A 23,441-nucleotide genomic window follows, 5' to 3' on the forward strand; every position below is an offset into this window, starting at 1 on the left:
CTCTCTTCTCTTCCTCCACAACCACCAAATACCAGCCTCCGGAAACATATTCATAATCATATCACTCACCACTCCATTAACACACTGCTGCATGTCAGACCCCCTGATATCCACCCTTCTGAATCCTCTCTCCCACAAAAGGACAGAGTCCACCTGGCCAGACTGCGGTGCCGCCACCACCCAGCACTTCTAAGCTACCAGAAGAGGCTGGATGACCGCATTGTGAATAGCTGCCCGGGATGTAACACTTCACCCCATACCATACAACACATAATGGAAGACTGCATTATACACAATCATGCATGCAAACAACACAACATACACTCTATAAAAGATTTGTGGGAAAACCCAGTCTCGGCTGTGGCATTCCTTGGGGAGACGGGACTGCTCGGACAGACAGTCCAAGGAACCACAAGAACAACAACAACTTCATAAATATAGTGGAAATTCTGATAATGGTAAACTAGTCATTATGATGGTGGGTGCTTTGACCCATTCATATTGTTTCACTACAATGTAAACAAACATACAGTTGCCAGATCAAGTCTTTGACACAAGCCACTGTCTAACCAGTACACTGGATATAATTGCTGATGATAAAGTATCTGTATTGACGAGATAAACACCATATGAGGACGGAGCCTTTATTTGTACGACGTTTCGCTTATTACAGCTTTTTCAAGTACAAGTTGAGATACAAATGCTTAAGATTAAATAAGGGGAAAGGAGGGAACGGGGAGAGAAAAGGGTGGGGGGGAAGGAAGAGGAGAAGGGGGGGGGGGATTGGACACCTCCTCCTCTTCCTTCCCCCTCCCCTTTTCTCTCCCCGTTCCCTCCTTTCCCCTTATTTAATCTTAAGCATTGGTATCTCAACTTGTACTTGAAAAAGCTGTAATAAGCGAAACGTCGTACAAATGAAGGGTCCGTCCTCATATGGTGTTTATCTCGTCAATCTTGTCGGCAACTGCCACTTTTAAGGTATCTGTCTGTACTATGTTCTTGTATAAAGTGCTCATATGGTAAGCATCCATTTGAAAAGCATTAATGTGGGAAATGCTCAAACGAAATCAAAGCTCACTGAGCATTCATCTTTACATTGATTAATGTTAATAGGTAGGGACACCTTCTCAACCGAGATAATAATGATATCAAATAAAGGTTCCAGAATGAGATTTATTCCTTTCTTTTTTGAGCCATTAATATTGCACCAAGTGCCAGTAAAGATGTTGCAGGCTTCTTGAAAGACGACTGGGTTTGTGCACAGTACTCGTCAAAAGTATGTGGCCACTACTACTTGCAGCCACTTATTCATGACGAAAATAAGAAGGCTTTTTCCGAGATGAAATTATGTAAATAGAATGTATCTGGCAACCCCCTGCTGTCACGCTGGGCCAACAGAGTGGAACATGAGGGAGAAACCAGCCAGTCGCTCCCACACTGCCATAGGAAGGGCATTTACAGGTAATCCCTCTCTTCGAGACCTTGCCTTTTTACACATTGACATTCTTCATTTCCTTTGGGTCTGTATCATTGCCATGGCCCCTACAAAGAAATTAACTAAATAAATAATTGCCCAAATCATTGGATTACAGAAGGCAGGCTATGGAACTAAAGAAATCAGTGAAATGTTGAAGATGACCATGTCCAAAATCAAAAGATACATTGTGCGATTTCGGGAGGGAAGAGGGCTGGAGATACCATCCCAGAAACCTTGTACAGGGGATCCTAAGAAGACTTCTCCTTTAGAGATTTTGCTTTTGTTAGTGGATTTGACCATAAAGTACACTTTATGATGTTCACAACCATTGGAGATGTCTTCTTAGGACGCCCTATACTAGGTTTCCGGGATGTCTCCAGCCCTCTTCCCTCCTGGAATCGCACCATGTATCTCTTGACTTTGGACTTGGTCACCTTCAACATTTCACTTATTTCTTTAGTTCCTTGGCCTGCCTTCTGTAATGCAATGACTCGGGCAATTACATCTTTAGTTAATTCCTTTGTAAGGGTCATGGTAATGATACAGACCGTAGGGGAATAAAAGAAAACTAATGTGAAAAAAGGCAAGGTCCCGAAGAGAAGGGTTACCTGTAAATGCTTTTTGCACGGTAGTGAGGAAGGAACTGGCTGGGTTCTCCCTCACGTTCCACTCTGTATCTGGTAGGGGGATGCCAGATACATTCTATCTACATAATTTCATCTCTGATAAAGCCTTCTTATTTTCGTCATAAGTGGCTGCAAAGAGTAGGGGTCATATACTTTTGATGAGTACTTTATGTAATGCATGTTTTGATGAGCTGTAGCTTGAAAATGTTAAAGTACTAGTTCTCACAAAGGATTACAAAGGAGGAGCATGCTGACAGGAGACCTTTTGGTCCATAACTAGGTCAGGTGCAAAGAAATATAATAATAAAAATGATGATATAAATAAAAATGAATAAAATAGGTAAACATAAGTAGTAAATAATAAATGATAAGCAAATAATATAGAATAAATGGCAAGCATTACAGCATCTTCTTTGGGTGTTTATCTAAACGAGTCTTCCTCAAAGATCATGTGATGACCCACACAGGAGAAAGCCTTCCCACTGTGTCCTTTGTGATTCTGCTTTCTCACAAAAGGATGGTCTTGCACAACAAATGATGACCCACACAGGAGAGAACCTTTCCACTGTGACTTGTGTGATTCATTTTTTTCACCAAAGGGATCTCTCAAAACATATGAGGACCCACACAGGAGAAAAGCCATTCCATTGTGGTCTGTGCAATAAAGCTTTTGCACAAAAGTATTACCTCAAAAGTTATGTAATGATCCGCATAGTAGGGAAGACTTACCATTGTGTCCTGTGTGATTCTGCTTTCTCAAAAAAGTTGCCTCACAGAGTAATGAGTATATGAAGACTCACACATGAGAGAAGCCTTTCCAGTTTGACCTGTGCAACTCTGCTTTCTCAAATAATGACTCACAAAGCATATTTCGGCTTTTAATGAGATTGATAAGAGCAGGGAAAATATTCGTCAAGCAGGTATTTATTGTGTGCCATGTCTAGGTTGTGAAAAGGTTTACATTGGTCAAAGTTTCCGTGGTATTGATAAGAGAATATTAGAACATAAATATTATATGAAAACTTACAATATGAATGATGCCATTGTTAAACATAGATTCGATACCGGCCACAATGCTGATTGGAATAATTCCAAGATTATAAAATATGAAAACCATACAATGAAACGTAGATGTTTAGAATCGGCGTTTATATCCCTCATAGAAAATATAAATCAGAATAGTGGATTTTTTACAATAAACAAACCATTGGCAATTGTAATTACAAGTAACAAGCAATTTGCGTAAATTGTGTGTACATCATTTTAATGTTTGTTTCTCCCCGCAAGGCTTGGGCTATATAAGGAGTAAAATGTTTTCCATCGATGTTATTTCTGAAGAAGTCCTGCTGGGCGAAACGTAAAGTATATTGGACTCCCATACTCTGCGTTTGGCCTCTTTCCTACAAAGTCCTTTTGGTCTCATTTTTGTGAAGCAAAATCACTATAGCATTGCACCACGGTTCAGCAAGGCTTTCTTGACGTAAGCACTGTGTATCCAAGTGAGCTAACTTAATATGAACTTCTTTCCCTGCGCCTTTCAACAGATCTAACGGTATAGCTACCATCTTCCCCATATGTTTTTTCTCATTTCTTATTTTTAGAGCAACTATTCTACTTCTTCCTTTGTAATCTCTGGTACACTACTAACGTCTACAGATGAACTTACTGACTCAGCTACGGTCTTCGACGAGCAAAGCTCTTGGTAAAATTCTTCTACTCTTTTTACCATTATGTCTCTGCATTTAATGATTTCTCCGTTTCTATCTTTCAAATAGATCATTTGCTGTCTTCCTAAAGCGTGTCTGCGCTCGGTCCCTTTAATACTTTTACCTTTCCAAATATTTTTCTCTTTTTCATCCATGTTTCTCTTCCTTTTCTCTAATCTCTGCCTTTTGTTGATAAGTTTGTATAGTTCTGCTCTATTACATCTCTCCTGCTTTTAATCTGCATAGTCCTTCTTTTAATTAGGTCATTTGTGGCTTTGGAGTATTTGTTTTCTCTAATACGTTTTGTACGTCCTACTTTCTCTGCCGATTCCCAAATGATATTCACTAAATTCAAATTCATATCTTGGACGGTGTCCTCGTTAGTTCGTAGAACTTCGAATCTATTTTTAATTTCTAACTGAAATTTCATCTTATCACTTTTGTAAGGCTTTTTTAAGACTGGTTTAATTCTCTCGGCTCTGAAATTAAATTTAGCTGTGCAACCTACCATTCTATGGTCACTACCTATGTTGCCTTTATTTATGACCGTAACATTGCTAACGTTCTTGCTCTCATCTGCTAATATGAATTGTACTTCGTTCTTTGTTGTTCTATTTGGACTTCTCCAGGTCCATTTACTACCTACACGCTGCTTTTGTAAGAAAGTGTTCATTATACTCATGTAGTTCTCTACAAAATTGACTAACATCTCGCATGTGTCATTTCTTTCACCTACTCCAAACTTCCCAATATACGACTGATCTCCCATGTTCTTCCTCACTCTAGCATTAAAGTCGCTTATTACCTATGTGTACTTTTTTCTTGATCCATTACTTGACTTAAATCACCATAGAAGGATTCAATTTTATGGTCTGAACTCTGTAAAATTGGTGCATAAACTTGAACTATTTTTGGAGTGTACCTTTTACACAGCCTTGTCACATTCCAAGCTACCCTGTCTGATAAAATACTGAACTTGACTATGTTACCACCAACCTCTCGGTTTAGTCAAGAATCCTACTCCACTAGATCTTTCTTTGTCCTTACCTCTATAGTAGAATAGGTGGTGACCATCTTGTAATTGTATCAGCTTTTCTTCCGCTCTTCGGACTTCGCTCACTCCTACAATGTCCCACTTGATGTTGTCTAGTTCTTTCATTAAACTCTCCAGCCTGTAGTCTTCTGAGAGAGTTCTTACGTTGTAGTATAGATATTAATTTTCTTCATGTTGTTTAATGCCCAAGAATTGGATCTGCTTGGACAGTGCTTACTCACATTCGGTGCCACACTGCCCGTAAGCACACGCTATGTATCATTGTGCTGAAAAGGACCACAGATAGTGGTCGAAATATACAGAATTTCTGTCCATCTAATCTTATTCTCCGACAGTGGGTCAATAAGTCTTGTAAGAATAAAGGAGACTACAGGAGACCATAAAGGCTACACTAGGCGGCTCCGTATCCATCACTACCTGCCATCCCCATCCATAAATTTGTCTAATCGTCTCTTTCAACAACTGATAGTTTCAGCGCTTACTACATGGTTACTAAGTCTATTCCATTCGTCGATCACCCTAGTAGTAAACCAATTCATGCCTACTTCCTTCTTAAATCTAAATTTGTCCAGTTTAAATCCATTTCTGTGAGTCCTGTCCTGTTGTTTTAATATGTTTGCATCACCCTTGTTAAAGCCTTTGATCCACTTGAACACGTCTATTAGATCACCCCGCACTATGCGTCTTTCAGGAGAGTGTAAGTAAAGGTGCCTAAGCCTCTCTTTGTAAGGCAAATTTCTGAGTCCATGTATCATTTTGGTCATTCTTCTCTGTACTGATTCTAGTGAATTGATGTCCATTCTGTAGGACGGAGACCAAAACTGTACTGCATAGTCAAGGATGGGTCTAACTATCGCTAGATAGAGTTTTATAATCACCTCTGCAATTCTATTCGTTACCGTCCTAGCAATGAAACCAAATGCTCTGTTATCTTTATTCCTGGCACTAATGCACTGTTTCATGGTTTTAAGGACCGGACTCACTAGAACTCCCAAGTCTCGCACTCAGTCTTCTCTAAAAGCGTGTTATCTAAGCTGTGTCTATTTTCGGGGTTGTGTAGCCCTACGTTTAACACACTACAATTAGAGATATTGAAGTTCATTTGCCATTTCTCCGACCATGTGAAAATTTTGGTAAGACCATCCTGCAGGATCTCTACATCGTCTCCTGACCTAATTTGTCGTCCTATTCTAGTGTCGTCCGTAAACTTACTGACATCACTATCCCATCGTCTTAGTCGTTTATGTACACAATGAACAACAAGGGACCCAAAACCGAGCCCTGGGGGACCCTACTAGTAACATTGCCCCACCTAGATATTACTCCATTTATGGTGACCCGCTGTTTTCTGTTACTAATCCAAGCTCTAATCCATTCTAACACTGTTTCTCCTATGCCATGGACTTTGATTTCATTTAGTGGTCTCTGGTATGCCACCTTGTCGAACGCTTTGCTAAGGTCAAGGTAAATAACATCGTAATCATCATTGCTATCTGACGCCTTATATACTTTAGAGTAAAAGGATAGAAGATTAGTCACACATGACTTACCCTTGGAGAAACCATGCTGTGTATCACGAATTAAATGATGTCTTTCGATGTATTCTCTGATTCTATTTACTATTATTGATTCAAGCATTTTTCCTATAACCGATGTTAAGCTGATTGGCCTGTAATTGCATAGACGATCTATCTCCCTTCTCAAAACAGATACAACGTTTGCTTGCCTCCAAGCAGTAGGCACAAAACCAGTGTCTAGCGATTTATTAAATATTTCAGTTAACTGGTCGCAGATTTCAAATTTACACTCCATAAATATATTCGGAAAAAAAAATCGTTTGGAGCCGGGGATTTTGTAGTCAATCTGCTTGACTACTATTTTACTAATGCTGATATTAGACTACTTTCTTCATCCCCACTGAAAATCGGATCGCAGTCAGGTACTTTATATAACCTCACATTAGTAAACACTGAGAGAGAATATTTGTTAAACTTCTCACTCATTTTTCCTCCGATTCAATCATGACATTTTCATCGTTTTTAACTAGTCCTATTCTTTCTTTATTTTTTGTTCAATAGAGATGAAAGAAAACCTTTGGGTTGGATCTTGCTTGACTGGTAACCTTAATTTCATAATAACGTTTCACTGTACGTGTATTCTTTTTAACCAGCTTTGCCATTTCGTTATATCTTGATCTAAGGTGTGTTATATCTTGATCTAACGGGCGGAACCAAAAGAAAATGTGAAGTGAGAGGCAGTGTGTCACACATGTTTAACTTTATCACAGCGTCAAACAGATGCTGTGAATTCATTATTTCAATAGCAAGTGAATAAAATATGTCTTTAGACGCTTTCACCAGCCTGTCATAAGCGAATAAAAGCAGCGCCAAGTAAACTACGCTAATATATACAATGTAAAAAATCATAAAGTATAAAGTATGAAAATATTAGATATAGAATATGAAACTTAGAATAGAAAGCAGAAATAGTAAAACAGATGAAATACATATAGAAAACCTACATCTTCGCTAGTTAATGTAACGTGTGCTTACATATGACGTCATAGCTCGATGAGAACTGCTTTGCATTCTTTCATAAAAGATCTTGTTTTTCGTGGCAAGCTTTGTACAGGCTAAACAAGTGTGCTTACTTCTTGAATTCGTAAGTGCAATGATTTAATGATAAGGTAGCTTAGAGCATGCGTAGTGTGTTGGCAGTTGCTATATTTCAATTCCCGATTGGTTTTGCATTTGGTATTCAGAGCAGAAGTAAACTTGTGGGTAATTATCAAAATGTTTGTCAGTCGGGTACCCGCAGTTACCTAAATGATGGGCTAGCTCTTATCATTATGAGTACATAATACTCCATAAATAAGTACGGCAAACTAATGGTAATGTCGGTAGCTATTGGAGAAAAAACAACAACAAGAACTGAGGCTCGAAACATCTTTATTTATATGTATCCAGGTCTCACAGCAGCAGTTCTTATCTTTATTATTGGTTAGTTCGTATCATCGATTATTTTGAACCTCATATGGAAATATTGTAAATTAGTAGTAATGTTGGTAGCAAGTTTTAGAAAATTGAAACTGGCACACATCTTTGTATATTTATATTATAAAGAGTACCACTGACCCCTCAGCTGCACTTCATAACTGTATCATTGGCTAGCTCTTAAGATTTATCATTCTGAGTATTTTGAGCTGTATGTATAAGTACCAGAAATTAATATTAAAATCAGTAGCAATTTGAAATGTAAATGGAGACTGGCAAGCATTTAATGTGTATCCTGTTTGTTTACATTTTTCTTACATTCTCATTAAGAGATGGGTCTCCATCTTGTCTTCCTCTGTCCAAAAGTAAAGAATTCATGAAGTTCATTCTGAATTCAGTGTGCACTAATTGTTCTTGGAAGTAAAATCCTAATAATCACTCCACAAATCCACATCATATTTATTGCAGGTCATTGTACTGTATTATAGTATATGTGATTACACCAGTTTATTTTTAGAAGTGCACATCTAAGTAATATAGCAATAGAAAAATATAAATTTGATAAGTTATTATACATCAATGTAATATATGTTTTTCTTGATGGAAATTAATAACAAAAAACCTTGCTAAAAGCAAATACAGTACCAGAGATGCAACAATAGGCTCAAGATGCCATGTTATCATCTGTCCAGTCGCATCAATGTCAGTTTGACGATGTTGATCACTACAACGTGCACTGGGTGTTCTCCCACTCCAAGTGGCATCATATATTTGAAACAGTTCTATGGAGGTGAGTTTCATGCTTTTCTTGAAGCTATGAAGCTCCTCTACACCCTGCATTATGTTGGATGCCAAAACTTGCTGTCAACATCCCTAACAATGATGACACTGACGACCTCTAGCATTACAGCTATCACATTATTAAATGCATGTTAGGTTAGACCATGCTAACATATTTCAATTTCTTTGACTTCCTCGTCCATTGCTTTTGGCAACTTTCTGTTATTGATTTCCAGCAAGAAAAACATATTATGTTGATGTATTATATTACACAAACTTGATATTTAATTTTCTATTGCTATATTTATTAGGTGTGTATTTCTGAAAATTTACCATTATATCTTCCCATATGTGACCTGCTTTATTTAAGCAGCTTATAACTACACAAAGTTAACTGTAACTACAGTTCTCCAACAATCTCTTCTTGCTCGTGATTTGTCTTACAATATGGATCAAATAAACCTAAATAATTATTTTATTTCTTTTTTTGACTGGTGTTTGGTCCAGAAGTGCTAGAACTGATTCAAATGAAGTTGAAGTATTTTCTTCAACTGAGTATTCACTGTACAGTTCTCGATATGAAGATGTCACTCAAATCACTGCTTGAAGATGATTGAAATATATGTTGCTCAGTCTCATTGTTTTCAATAGTTCTTAGTATTGTGGGGTTATTCATTATTAGTGTCCAACAGTTCACACACAACAGTATTTTTTTTCTTTCAATCTTCCATCAACTTTTCAATAAGCACATCGGTCACTTTTCTTACAATGATTGTTATGTGCTTCTTATGTGTTTTAGTATTGTCTTGGCAGAATTTCAAACGCTGAACCATTCTGTTTTACTGAAAAGGCCTAATAGTCAAGATTTAGATATCACTATGAGTAGTTTCTATAAAGCTGTAAATAAAAAATATGCAATAAGATGACACATTTAGAATACAGTTATAGACTATATTTTAATTCTTGATATTCTTTGAGGTTCATTAGAAAACCATAATAACCAACCACACACACTTCTTGCTGAACCTGTACTAACATGTAGATCTAAACTGCAACTATCTGTGCTGATTCTGTACAAGTGGCAACATGTTGCAAAAGTTGCCAGCTCGTTCAGTACTTGTATGAATTGAGAATTTGTAAATACATGGTGTTTACTTATAAGTTAATTACATGAAGATTACCAAGATAAATAACCTTTATACGGCTGTTTGTAATAGCCTAGAGATTTTTTTTTATTAGAATAAATGTAATTACATTATGAGTTAAAATGCAAAAAATATGTACAGTTGACAGACAACGTATGAATATGGCACTCATTTATATGTTGATTTAATAAAAAAAAAAAAAATAGCATAATTTTTGTTTTTTACTGATTCTATTAGCCAGAGGTCATGCCTTCATTTTTATCTTTTTTTTTTACTGATTCTATTAGCCAGAGGTCATGCCTTCATTTTTATCTATAATATATATATATATATATACATTTTTTTTTTTTTTTTATATACCACAGGAGTTAAATCTTGACCACAAATATTTGGTAAAGTTGGATTTTTTTTCTCAATCTAGAGTTTTAAAACTGATATTTGGATTCTTGTCTTTTTCTGATTCTAAATATATATACATTAATATAATTACCAGTTTTATCACCATAATTATTGGTTGCCAAATGATAGTGACCTCTCCTATGACCTCAAAAAATCAGAAGTCATATCTCATGAACAGTTGTTTAGATTGACCTTAAAATTTCAGAAATGTGTTTAGGGCATTAAAACTACCTTAAACACAATTTTAGCAAAATTGGATAGATAAGGGTGTTGATTTGAAATTATTTTTGTTGCTCTCACAGAGAATTCCCCTATACAAAGTTTTACCTATATGCATGTATTTGCATTTTTATGGGTGAAATTTCAACAACCATTTTCTGACCATTTCTCCATTGATACAATATCATGCAATTTCTATATATTCATCTTTGTTTTTTTATCAGTAAACAGAATATATGTATATATATATTATATATATATATGTATACATACACATATATATTCTTATGTATATATACATATTTATATGAATATATATATGTATAAATATGTACATATATATATTTATATATATATTCATATATATATATATATATATATATATATATATATATATACATATATATGTACATATATATATGTGTATATATATGTACATATATATATATTCTTGTATATATATATTCTATATATACAATATATATGTATATATATATATTGTCAGTGTATTTGGGCAGGAGTTTTTCTCTAATGCATGTATCATTAAAAGTGATGGCTAGTTGTGCATTAATTATTTTCATAAAGGTATTTTCCATAGACCTTATTATGGATTTGTGTTCCTTAGAAAGGAAATTTATGACTTGGCTGTATGTAGTCACATTAGCTAGATCGCGATTTCGGGTTCAAGACCCTTCTTCAGTAGCTATAGGGATGTTCTTTCTTATCAGGATAAGAATTAATCCGATGAGTCTCGTTGAAGTTCTAAGATTTATACTAGAGTTTCTTCCTTGCTAATCACTTTAGGGGAGGTCACCTGGTATTTCGGGGAGTGACGAAATGTCACGTGCACTGGGGAGCCTCCGGGTTCGTGTTGTGGCGGAATGTGTCATGCTTATGGTAATAGCGTTTTGTCTCGTAATTGGACGAGTGGCGTTTTGGCATTTATGGTGTTATGTTATTTGTAACAGTTTGTATCATTCTTGGAAGGGCTCTAAGGTCTCGTGCTTGTACATTTAGGTTTGGGCTTAACTCTTTAATATACAACGCTTCTAAAATTGGGAGGCGTCTATCACCAGTACATAAATCCAAGATCTCAGAGTTTTTCTCTAGTGTCTCTCTTGCTAGTGTTATGCCATAGGCTTCTCTGAAGTGATTTTTAGGGGCTCCAGATGTCAGGTGGTATGAGAGGCGATGGGATAACCCCATTGTGGTCATGCCAATATAGGTGGATGGGAAGGCTTCACAGTTCCCTCGTGTACATGTGAATTTATAGATGACATGTGATTTCTGAAGTTCCTTCCTCTCTTGTTGGGGGCTGTTTCTAACAAGGAAGTGGCTAGTTTTCCTAGTTTTATAATAATTCACCAGGTTGAGTATTTTCTTTGGATTGACTGGTTTAATGTTTCTTTTTATAATTTGTTTCATAATATGTTCTTCTTCCTTATAAGCTGGTGAAAAAATGGATTTATAATATATGTTGATTTTTTCTTTATTTTGGTTATTATTGTTGTTTTTATGCCAGCCAGCCATCATTTTCTTTGAAGATTTATCTCTTTTTCACTGAAGCCGTTATTAATCAGAACTTGAGTGGAACATTCAATTTCATCATGCACTTGTGTCCATGTGCTGCAGTGAGTTAGTGCTCTTCGGATATAGGCACTGATGGTAGAGTCTTTATATCCTTGAGGCACTCACTAGTGCCATTATGGTAGTGTCCAGGGTTTGTGGGTTTTGTGTACACTGTTGTATTAAAAGAATGTTCATTTTGTTTCACTAGTTCTGACCCAGGGCAGTGGACAAGGTGCAGGGATAACCCGTCACCCAGGAGGTGTTAAGATAAGAGAGAGGGTGGAGGGGTGTGGAGTGTATTCAGGGATGGAATGGGTGGAAATGATTTTATGCCTTTTCCTTTTTGGCTATCTCCCTAGTAAGGGGGAAAAAGCCTTGGTATATGTATGTATGTAGGTGTGAATGTGGCAGGAAAGGGAGGAATGGAGGTGGAGGTAGAATGTAGATTGAGAGAAGCAAGTAAATGCCTTGGTGGATTAAAAAAGTGTAATGAGAAATAGACATTTGGGAATGGATGCTAAGAGGAGATTGTATGGGGTGATTGACCAGACAGCACTGTATGAAACAGAAACATGTAACATAAGAGAGGAAGAAAGATGGAATTTGAATGTGTTTGAGATAAGGTGTCCGAGAAGTATGATAGGGAGTACTAGGCTGGATAGAGTGAGAAATGAAGAGGTGAGGAGGAGAACGGGAGTTGGGAGATAGGGTGGATGAAAGAGTATTGGGATGGTTTTGACATATGGAAAGAATAAGTGAAGAAAGACTAGTAAAAGAGGTGTGGAAGGACTGAAAATTAGGGGACGACCTAGGGTGAGATGGATGGATGGAGTAAAAGGAGCTTTGGAGAAGAGGGACATGTCTGTTGAGGAAGGGTGAGAGAGGATAGAAGACAGGTGAATGGAGAATAGTTATGTATGGATGATGTTGTGATCCATGAGGTGGAATGGGTGGGGGATGGGGGGGTGAGGGAGAATGTGTGAGAAACATTTGACACAGCCTGAAGGGATTTCTCCCCGTCTTCCCCTTTTCTGCATGAGGGGACGGAGAGGGGGTTCATCAATTCAATGAAGCGGCCTTGCTGTGGATGTGCTGTCTTGCAACACTGCTTTCTGATCCAGGGTAGTGGACAAGATGCAGGGATGACCTGTCATGTAAGAGGTGCCAAGATAAGAGGGAGAGAAGAAGGTGAAGGGGAGTGGAGTGTGGTGGAGATGGAATGGGTGGGGTGGGAGTGGTTTTTATGTGTATGTTTTTTGGCTACCTCCCTTGTAAGGGGGGAAAAGGCTTTGGTATATATATGTACATAGTAAATTGTAGGTTTTTCCAACTATTTTGTTTACATACTTGTCTGGTGACATGTCTTTGCTATTACTCCTAGGTCCACTATCTAAGTGTCTGATTCGTCTACTATCAAAACCTAACCTTACATCTGTGTCCTTAGTAGAGAACAATTTCGGACAAAATTTCACTCGATAATTACACGACAACTTCACCCAATTGATATGTGATCCCTCTGATGATCACCTACCCTAAGCAACAAAGTGTTGTTGTTTGCACTCCCTCAACCCCTTTCCTGCCTGTTAAGGGGAATAGTTGGGGTGGGAGACTCACTAGATATTTAAGGATAATATCTGCCTATCATAAGAAGCCTTCTGGAAAACTGCAGATTACATGTCGAAATAAATGGCATCAAAAGCAGACGGCGGACACAAAAGAACGGTCTACCTCAGGGATCAGTCCTGGTACATCTGCTCTTTAACATCTATACAAACGACCAACCCTCCTTCCCCAACATCCGCAGATTCATCTATGTGGATGACTTGTGCCTAGCCACACAGGCCACCACCTTCCAAGAGGTCAAGACACGACTATCAGCCAACCTCGAGCTCATGGGGCAGTACTATGATAAACAAATCATGATGAGGAAAGGTTAATGGAGGGTGCCCTACCTAGTACTTACTGCAAAATTAATTTCACCATGTTATCATAAAACCCAGGAATCAGTTGAGGAAAGAGAGACAACCTTCCCCTGTGCACACTGTTCATAGCTGCTGTTGTTCCTCCCCTTTTCAGTCATCACCAAATGCTGTGACATATGTTCTAATGTCATTCCTATCTGGCCTCTGAGACTGGTCAAAGTTTATCTCAGGGCATTATCCCAGCATGACATAGCTCCTACAAAACAGTAAACCACACAAAAACACTTCCATTGACTTACATACATGAAGACGTATGTGCATAGTGCATATGTAGTGGATATATACTTTTGTCTACACTGTCATGTACATGTGTACATGATGGAGTTTTAGATGTTAACATAATTTGAATTAATTAGACTGTCAACAAAGGTAAAGTAGCTAGTTTAAATTATTTAAAGATAAAAATCATCACTGTCACTTGACAGTCGACGAATTATTCAAGAATTTGAATTAATCATTATATTTATTGAATATTTATTAAGAATAGAAATACATTCCACTGGCTAGAACTACCATAGTATAAAATGAATGAAGCATTAATACAAACTACATTCTGGAAACATCTATAAATGGTATATATCCTTATTTATGTTGAAGTAGAAGCATTGTAGTATAGTACAAAATATGATATATATACAGTATATATATAGTTTCACTCTCCTTACAGGAAACAATTACAAATACATGACCACAGACACTTTTACCCAGACTGACAACGATAACTTGTCAGTATTGTGTATTTTTCTTTTTTATTGTTGATGGATTGTTTTTTTTTTTTTTTCATCTGGAGAGACCACTTAGTGTACATATACACTGCACACACTATTACCTCCAAAAATATAAGCAAAACCATACAAAAACTGCTAAATTGTGCAACTGGTAAAAACCAAACAGGGAAATCATGTTAAAAAAAAATATTTTTTTTGGACTTAAGGAGTCGGAGTCGGATAAAAAATTCCAACTCCGACTCTGACTCCTATTACTCTTAGAAATCCGACTCCGACTCTGACTCCCAGCTAAAACCTCTGACTCTCTCCGACTCCGACTCTGCAACCCTGCTTACCAGTATATCTCAAACAATATAACTTGCATCACTTATTTGAGTCAGATGAGTAACATGAACTGAATAAATCTTCCTAGAGTGGATCATATTTAGATTCAGGTATTATGAGTCCAAACATGGAATGTCATGGAGTTATATCAAAATATGACTGCTGTGGCCAGCTAGACCATTCCCCACTTCTAAACATTATGACATGAGAGAAAAACTAGAACAAAATTTGAGTAATTCTCGTGTTTGTGGGGTGGGTATGCATGTAGATTTTGGGTGATTTTCAGCATATTTCTAATGAAAAATTAGAATGCAATATATCATAGCACCATCTCTGTTAGTGTTACTACCTATTTGATGTTAGATAATGGCAAGTGCAAAGGGTGTGTTAGGTACAATGGGACTAGTGTATGAAATGGCCTGTATATGAAACATCCACTATCCTATAGCAGTGTGTTACAAATTTTCAGAGTTTAGGTATCAACCTTACAAATACATTTTTTTTTTCCAGGATGAGGTTACTTATCACCATTTCTTTGGAAGAGCTATCCGTGGATTCCATGTGTGTCATGCAATAATAAGGATCCAGTGTGACATCTTTGGCACAACTATATCATGAGTCATCTTAGATATCATGTAATGACCCAAACTATAGAGAATCCTTTCCAATGTGACCTGTGTGATTCTGTTTTCTCAAAAAGGGATGGACTTACAAGACATATGAGGACCCACACAGGAGACAAGCCTTTCCAGTGTAACCTATGTGATTCTGCTTTCTCACAAAAGGGTAATCTCACAGAACATATGAGGACCCACACAGGAGAGAAGCCTTTCCAGTGCAATCTTTGTGATTCTGCTTTCTCAATTAAAAGTAATCTCACACAGCATATCAGGATCCACACAGGAGAGAAGCCTTTCGAGTGTGACCTTTGTAACTCTGCTTTCTCACTAAAGAGTAAGCTCACAACACATATGAGGACCCACACAGGAGAGAAGCCTTTCCAGTGTAACCTTTGTGATTCTGCTTTCTCAGAAAAGGGTTCTCTCACAAAACATATGAGGACCCACACAGGAGAGAAGCCTTTCCAGTGCAATCTTTGTGATTCTGCTTTCTCAAACAAGAGTAGTCTCACAATACATATGAGGACCCACACAGGAGAGAAGCCTTTCGAGTGTAACCTTTGTAACTCTGCTTTCTCACTAAAGAGTAAGCTCACAATACATATGAGGACCCACACTGGAGAGAAGCCTTTCCAGTGTAACCTTTGTGATTCTGCTTTCTCAGAAAAGGGTAATCTCACAAAACATATGAGGACCCACACAGGAGAGAAGCCTTTCCAGTGCAATCTTTTCTTGATTCTGCTTTCACGAACGGGTAGTCTCACAATGCATATGAGGACCCACACAGGAGAGAAGCCTTTCCAGTGTGACCTTTGTGATTCTGCTTTCTTACACAAGGGTCATCTCAAAGAGCATATGAGGACCCACACAGGAGAGAAGCCTTTCCAGTGTAATCTTTGTGATTCTGCTTTCTCACGAACGGGTGGTCTAACAATGCATATGAGGACCCACACAGGAAAGAAGCCTTTCCAGTGTGATCTTTGTGATTCTGCTTTCTTACACAAGGGTCATCTCACAGAGCATATGAGGACCCACACAGGAGAGAAGCCTTTCGAGTGCAAGCTTTGTGATTCTGCTTTCTCAAACAAGAGTAGTCTCACAATACATATGAGGACCCACACAAGAGAGAAGCCTTTCCAGTGTGTCCTATGCAATTCAGCTTTCTCACAGAAGAGTATTCTCACAATGCACATGAGGACCCACACAGGAGAGAAGCCTTTCCAGTGTAGTCTTTGTGATTCTACTTTCTCACAAACGGGTAGTCTCACAATACATATGAGGACCCACACAGGAGAGAAGCCTTTCCAGTGTGACTTTTGTGATTCTGCTTTCTCACACAAGAGTAATCTCACAAAGCATATGAGGACCCACACAAGAGAGAAGCCTTTCCATTGTGACATGTGCAATTCTGCTTTTTCAAAAAAGGGTGATCTCACAAAGCATGTGAGGACCCACACAGGAGAGAAGCCTTCCTAGAGTGTGACCTGTTGGAATCAGCCTTCTTAACAAGGGTTATCTCGCACAGCACATGAAGATCCTCACAAGAGAGGAGCCTTTCCAGTGTGACCTGTGTAATACTGCTTTCTCCCTAAAGGCTATCTCACAAAACATATGAGACCCATCCAGCATGACCTATGCAATGCAGCTTCTTTCTTACAAAAGAATCGCCTCAAATGTTAGGTGATGACCCACACAGGAGAGTGTGACCTGTATGATTCTGCATTCTCACATAAGAGGACTAAATTGGCACATGGTGGCTCACACTGGTTAGAAACCATTCCCATGTGATCTGTGCAGTGAACAGTGTTTTCTCTAAGCTGTGCGCCTGTGTGTGCACACATGTTTTACTAGTGCACAAAGGAAAAATGTGTACATGGAAGGTGTTCAAGATGAAATTGAAATGTTTTAATTAAATAAATGTATAATTCCATTATGAATTCAAAATAAAAGATGTGAGTTTGAGAATCTGGCTATGACTCTTGAAATGCAAGTGTACAATTTCATTATTTCACATATATTTATGAGATTGTCTGTACTGTGTTTGGTTGTTATTTATCATGATTGCTTGTTCAGTCAAGTGAAATAAATCAAGAAGCATGTAATGAATTTTACCCCCTCACATTAAATAAATCTGATGGCCTGATAACTCCAAATTCTTTATACAATCCTTTTTTATGTATCAAATTATAATATAAATAGAATTGATAAAATAGGTAAAGTTAAATAATAAACGTAAGTAGTAAATAATAAATGATAAGCAAATAATATAGAATAAATGGCAAGCATTGCAGCATCTTGTTTGGGTGTTTATCTAAACGAATCTTCCTCAAAGATCATGTGATGACCCACACAGGAGAAAGCCTTCCCACTGTCATTTGTGATTCTGCTTTCTCGCAAAAGGATGGTCTTGCACAACAAATGATGACCCACACAGGAGAGAACCTTTCCATTGTGACTTGTGTGATTCATTTTTTTCACAAAAGGGATCTCTCAAAACTAATGAGGACCCACACAGGAGAAAAGCCATTCCATTGTGGTCTGTGCAATAAAGCTTTTGCACAAAAGTATTACCTCAAAAATTATGTAATGATCCGCCTAGTAGGGAAGACTTACCATTGTGTCCTGTGTGATTCTGCTTTCTCAAAAGAGCTGTCTCATAGAGTAATGAGTATATGAAGACTCACACATGAGAGAAGCCTTTCCAGTTTGATACAGACCATAGGGAAATAAAGAAAACTAGTGTGAATAAAGGCAAGGTCCTGAAGAGAAGGGTTACCTGTAAATGCTTTTCCCACGGCAGTGTGGGAGCAACTGGCTGGGTTCTCCCTCATGTTCCACTCTGTATCTGGCAGGGGGCTGCCAGATACATTCTATCTATATAATTTCATCTCAGATAAAGCCTTCTTATTTTCGTCATGAATAAGTGGCTGCAAAGAGTAGGGGTCACATACTTTTGATGATTACTTTATGTAATGCCAATCTAAATGACCTGTAGCTTGAAATTGTTAAAGCACCAGTTCTCACAAAGGAGGAGCATGCTGACAGGAGACCTTTTGGTCCATAACTAGGTCGGCTACAAAAAAATATAATAAAAATGAAAATGATATAAATGAAAATTAATGAAATAGGTAAAGTTAAATAATAAACATAAGTAGTTAATAATAAATGATAAGCAAATAATATAGAATAAATGGCAAGCATTACAGCATCCTGTTTAGGTGTTTATCTAAATGAATCTTCCACAGGAGAAAACCTTCCCACTGTCATTTGTGATTCTGCTTTCTCACAAAAGGATGGTCTTGCACAACAAATGATGACCCACACAGGAGAGAACCTTCCACTGTGACTTGTGTGATTCATTTCTTTCATCAAAGGGATCTCTCAAAATATATGAGGACCCACACAGGAGAAAAGCCATTCCATTGTGGTCTGTGCAATAAAGCTTTTGCACAAAAGTATTACCTCAAAAGTTATGTAATGATCCGCATAGTAGAGAAGACTTACCATTGTGTCCTGTGTGATTCTGCTTTCTCAAAAAAGTTGCCTCACAGAGTAATGAGTATATGAAGACTCACACATGAGAGAAGCCTTTCCAGTTTGACCTGTGCAACTCTGCTTTCTCAAATAATGACTCACAAAGCATATTTCGGCTTTTAATGAGATTAATAAGAGCAGGGAAAATATTCGTCAAGCAGGTATTTATTGTGTGCCATGTCTAGGTTGTGAAAAGGTTTACATTGGTGAAAGTTTCCGTGGTATTGATAAGAGAATATTAGAACATAAATATTATATGAAAACTTACAATATGAATGATGCCATTGTTAAACATAGATTCGATACCGGCCACAATGCTGATTGGAATAATTCCAAGATTATAAAATATGAAAACCATACAATGAAACGTAGATGTTTAGAATCGGCGTTTATATCCCTCATAGAAAATATAAATCAGAATAGTGGATTTTTTACAATAAACAAACCATTGGCAATTGTAATTACAAGTAACAAGCAATCTGCGTAAATTGTGTGTACATCATTTTAATGTTTGTTTCTCCCCGCAAGGCTTGGGCTATATAAGGAGTAAAATGTTTTCCATCGATGTTATTTCTGAAGAAGTCCTGCTGGGCGAAACGTAAAGTATATTGGACTCCCATACTCTGCGTTTGGCCTCTTTCCTACAAAGTCCTTTTGGTCTCATTTTTGTGAAGCAAAATCACTATAGCATTGCACCACGGTTCAGCAAGGCTTTCTTGACGTAAGCACTGTGTATCCAAGTGAGCTAACTTAATATGAACTTCTTTCCCTGCGCCTTTCAACAGATCTAACGGTATAGCTACCATCTTCCCCATACGTTTTTCCTCATTTCTTAATTTTAGAGCAACTATTCTACTTCTTCCTTTGTAATCTTTGGTACACTACTAACGTCTACAGATGAACTTACTGACTCAGCTACGGCCTTCGACGAGCAAAGCTCTTGGTAAAATTCTTCTACTCTTTTTACCATTCTGTCTCTGCATTTAATGATTTCTCCGTTTCAATCTTTCAAATAGGTCATTTGCTGTCTTCCTAAAGCGTGTCTGCGCTCGGTCCCTTTAATACTTTTACCTTTCCAAATATTTTTCTCTTTTTCATCCATGTTTCTCTTCCTTTTCTCTAATCTCTGCCTTTTGTTGATAAGTTTGTATAGTTCTGCTCTATTACATCTCTCCTGCTTTTAATCTGCATAGTCCTTCTTTTAATTAGGTCATTTGTAGCTTTGGAGTATTTGTTTTCTCTAATGCGTTTTGTACGTCCTATTTTCTCTACCCATTCCCAAATGATATTCACTAAATTCAAATTCATATCTTGGACGGTGTCCTCGTTAGTTCGTAGAACTTCGAATCTATTTTTAATTTCTAACTGAAATTTCATCTTATCACTTTTGTAAGGCTTTTTTAAGACTAGTTTAATTCTCTCGGCTCTGAAATTAAATTTAGCTGTGCAACCTACCATTCTATGGTCACTACCTATGTTGACTTTATTTATGACCGTAACATTGCTAACGTTCTTGCTCTCATCTCCTAATATGAAGTCTACTTCGTTCTTTGTTCTATTTGGACTTCTCCGGGTCCATTTACAACCTACACGCTTTTGGAAGAAAGTGTTTATTATCCTCATGTAGTTCTCTACAAAATTGACTAACATCTCGCATATATGTCATTTCTTTCACCTACTCCAAACTTCCCAATATACGACTGATCTCCCATGTTCTTCCTCACTCTAGCATTAAAGTCGCTTATTACCTATGTGTACTTTTTTCTTGATCCATTACTTGACTTAAATCACCATAGAAGGATTCAATTTTATGGTCTGAACTCTGTAAAATTGGTGCATAAACTTGAACTATTTTTGGAGTGTACCTTTTACACAGCCTTGTCACATTCCAAGCTACCCTGTCTGATAAAATACTGAACTTGACTATGTTACCACCAACCTCTCGGTTTAGTCAAGAATCCTACTCCACTAGATCTTTCTTTGTCCTTACCTCTATAGTAGAATAGGTGGTGACCATCTTGTAATTGTATCAGCTTTTCTTCCGCTCTTCGGACTTCGCTCACTCCTACAATGTCCCACTTGATGTTGTCTAGTTCTTTCATTAAACTCTCCAGCCTGTAGTCTTCTGAGAGAGTTCTTACGTTGTAGTATAGATATTAATTTTCTTCATGTTGTTTAATGCCCAAGAATTGGATCTGCTTGGACAGTGCTTACTCACATTCGGTGCCACACTGCCCGTAAGCACACGCTATGTATCATTGTGCTGAAAAGGACCACAGATAGTGGTCGAAATATACAGAATTTCTGTCCATCTAATCTTATTCTCCGACAGTGGGTCAATAAGTCTTGTAAGAATAAAGGAGACTACAGGAGACCATAAAGGCTACACTAGGCGGCTCCGTATCCATCACTACCTGCCATCCCCATCCATAAATTTGTCTAATCGTCTCTTTCAACAACTGATAGTTTCAGCGCTTACTACATGGTTACTAAGTCTATTCCATTCGTCGATCACCCTAGTAGTAAACCAATTCATGCCTACTTCCTTCTTAAATCTAAATTTGTCCAGTTTAAATCCATTTCTGTGAGTCCTGTCCTGTTGTTTTAATATGATGACCTTGTTTGCATCACCCTTGTTAAAGTCTTTGATCCACTTGAACACGTCTATTAGATCACCCCGCACTCTGCGTCTTTCCAGAGAGTGTAAGTAAAGGTGCCTAAGCCTCTCTTCGTAAGGCAAATTTCTGAGTCCATGTATCATTTTGGTCATTCTTCTCTGGACTGATTCTAGTGAATTGATGTCCATTCTGTAGGACGGAGACCAAAACTGTACTGCATAGTCAAGGATGGGTCTAACTATCGCTAGATAGAGCTTTATAATCACCTCTGCAATTCTATTCGTTACCGTTCTAGCAATGAAACCAAATGCTCTGTTATCTTTATTCCTGGCACTAATGCACTGTTTCTTGGTTTTAAGGACCGGACTCACTAGAACTCCCAAGTCTCGCACTCAGTTTTCTCTAAAAGCGTGTTATCTAAGCTGTGTCTATTTTCGGGGTTGTGTAGCCCTACGTTTAACACACTACACTTAGAGATATTGAAGTTCATTTGCCATTTCTCCGACCATGTGAACAATTTGGTAAGACCATCCTGCAGGATCTCTACATCGTCTCCTGACCTAATTTGTCGTCCTATTCTAGTGTCGTCCGTAAACTTACTAACATCACTATCCCATCGTCTAAGTCGTTTATGTACACAGTGAACAATAAGGGACTCAAAACCGAGCCCTGGGGGACCCCACTAGTAACATTGCCCCACCTAGATATTACTCCATTTATGGTGACCCGCTGTTTTCTGTTACTAATCCAAGCTCTAATCCATTCTAACACTGTTTCTCCTATGCCATGGACTTTGATTTCATTTAGTGGTCTCTGGTATGCCACCTTGTCGAACGCTTTGCTAAGGTCAAGGTAAATAACATCGTAATCATCATTGCTATCTGACGCCTTATATACTTTAGAGTAAAAGGATAGAAGATTAGTCACACATGACTTACCCTTGGAGAAACCATGCTATGTATCACGAATTAAATGATGTCTTTCGATGTATTCTCTGATACTATTTACTATTATTGATTCAAGCATTTTTCCTATAACCGATGTTAAGCTGATTGGCCTGTAATTGCATATAGACGATCTATCTCCCTTCTCAAAACAGAAACAACGTTTGCTTGCCTCCAAGCAGTAGGCACAAAACCAGTGTCTAGCGATTTATTAAATATTTCAGTTAACTGGTCGCAGATTTCAAATTTACACTCCATAAATATATTCGGAAAAAAATCGTTTGGAGCCGGGGATTTTGTAGTCATTCTGCTTGACTACTCCTTTACTAATGCTGATATTAGACTACTTTCTTCATCCCCACTGAAAATCGGATCGCAGTCAGGTACTTTATATAACCTCACATTAGTAAACACTGAGAGAGAATATTTGTTAAACTCCTCACTCATTTTTCCTCCGATTTTATCATGACATTTTCATCGTTTTTAACTGGTCCTATTCCTTCATAATTTTTTGTTCAATAGAGATGAAAGAAACCCTTTGGGTTGGATCTTGCTTGACTGGTAACCTTAATTTCATAATAACGTTTCACTGTACGTGTATTCTTTTTAACCAGCTTTGCCATTTCGTTATATTTTGATCTAAGTTGTGTTATATCTTGATCTAACGGACGGAAAGGAAACAAAAGAAAATGTGAAGTAATAGGCAGTGTGTCACACATGTTT

At 37.6% G+C, this 23,441-nt stretch overlaps 1 protein-coding gene across 1 annotated transcript; it reads left to right on the plus strand.

Annotated features, from left to right (window-relative positions):
- Positions 1-7,595: 7,595 nt before the first annotated feature.
- LOC143030367 (uncharacterized) lies at positions 7,596-17,302 on the plus strand. The gene is made up of 3 exons (XM_076193518.1): positions 7,596-7,862; positions 15,513-16,376; positions 17,217-17,302. The coding sequence occupies exons 2-3, from the start codon at positions 15,617-15,619 to the stop codon at positions 17,300-17,302; spliced, it is 846 nt and encodes a 281-aa protein (XP_076049633.1). The 5' UTR covers positions 7,596-7,862; positions 15,513-15,616.
- The last annotated feature ends 6,139 nt before the right edge of the window (positions 17,303-23,441 follow it).

Source organism: Oratosquilla oratoria, chromosome 12, assembly GCF_046742065.1.
Source record: "Oratosquilla oratoria isolate Oo_2021 chromosome 12, ASM4674206v1, whole genome shotgun sequence".
Taxonomy (NCBI): domain Eukaryota; kingdom Metazoa; phylum Arthropoda; class Malacostraca; order Stomatopoda; family Squillidae; genus Oratosquilla; species Oratosquilla oratoria.

Coding starts and splice junctions, on each gene's coding strand:
- LOC143030367 (XM_076193518.1), top strand. CDS start 15,617: ATGAGTCATCTTAGATATCATGTAATGACCCAAACTATAGAGAATCCT. Junction 16,377..17,216: donor GATTCTGCTTTCACGAACGG/GTAGTCTCACAA, acceptor TTCTCCCTAAAG/GCTATCTCACAAAACATATG.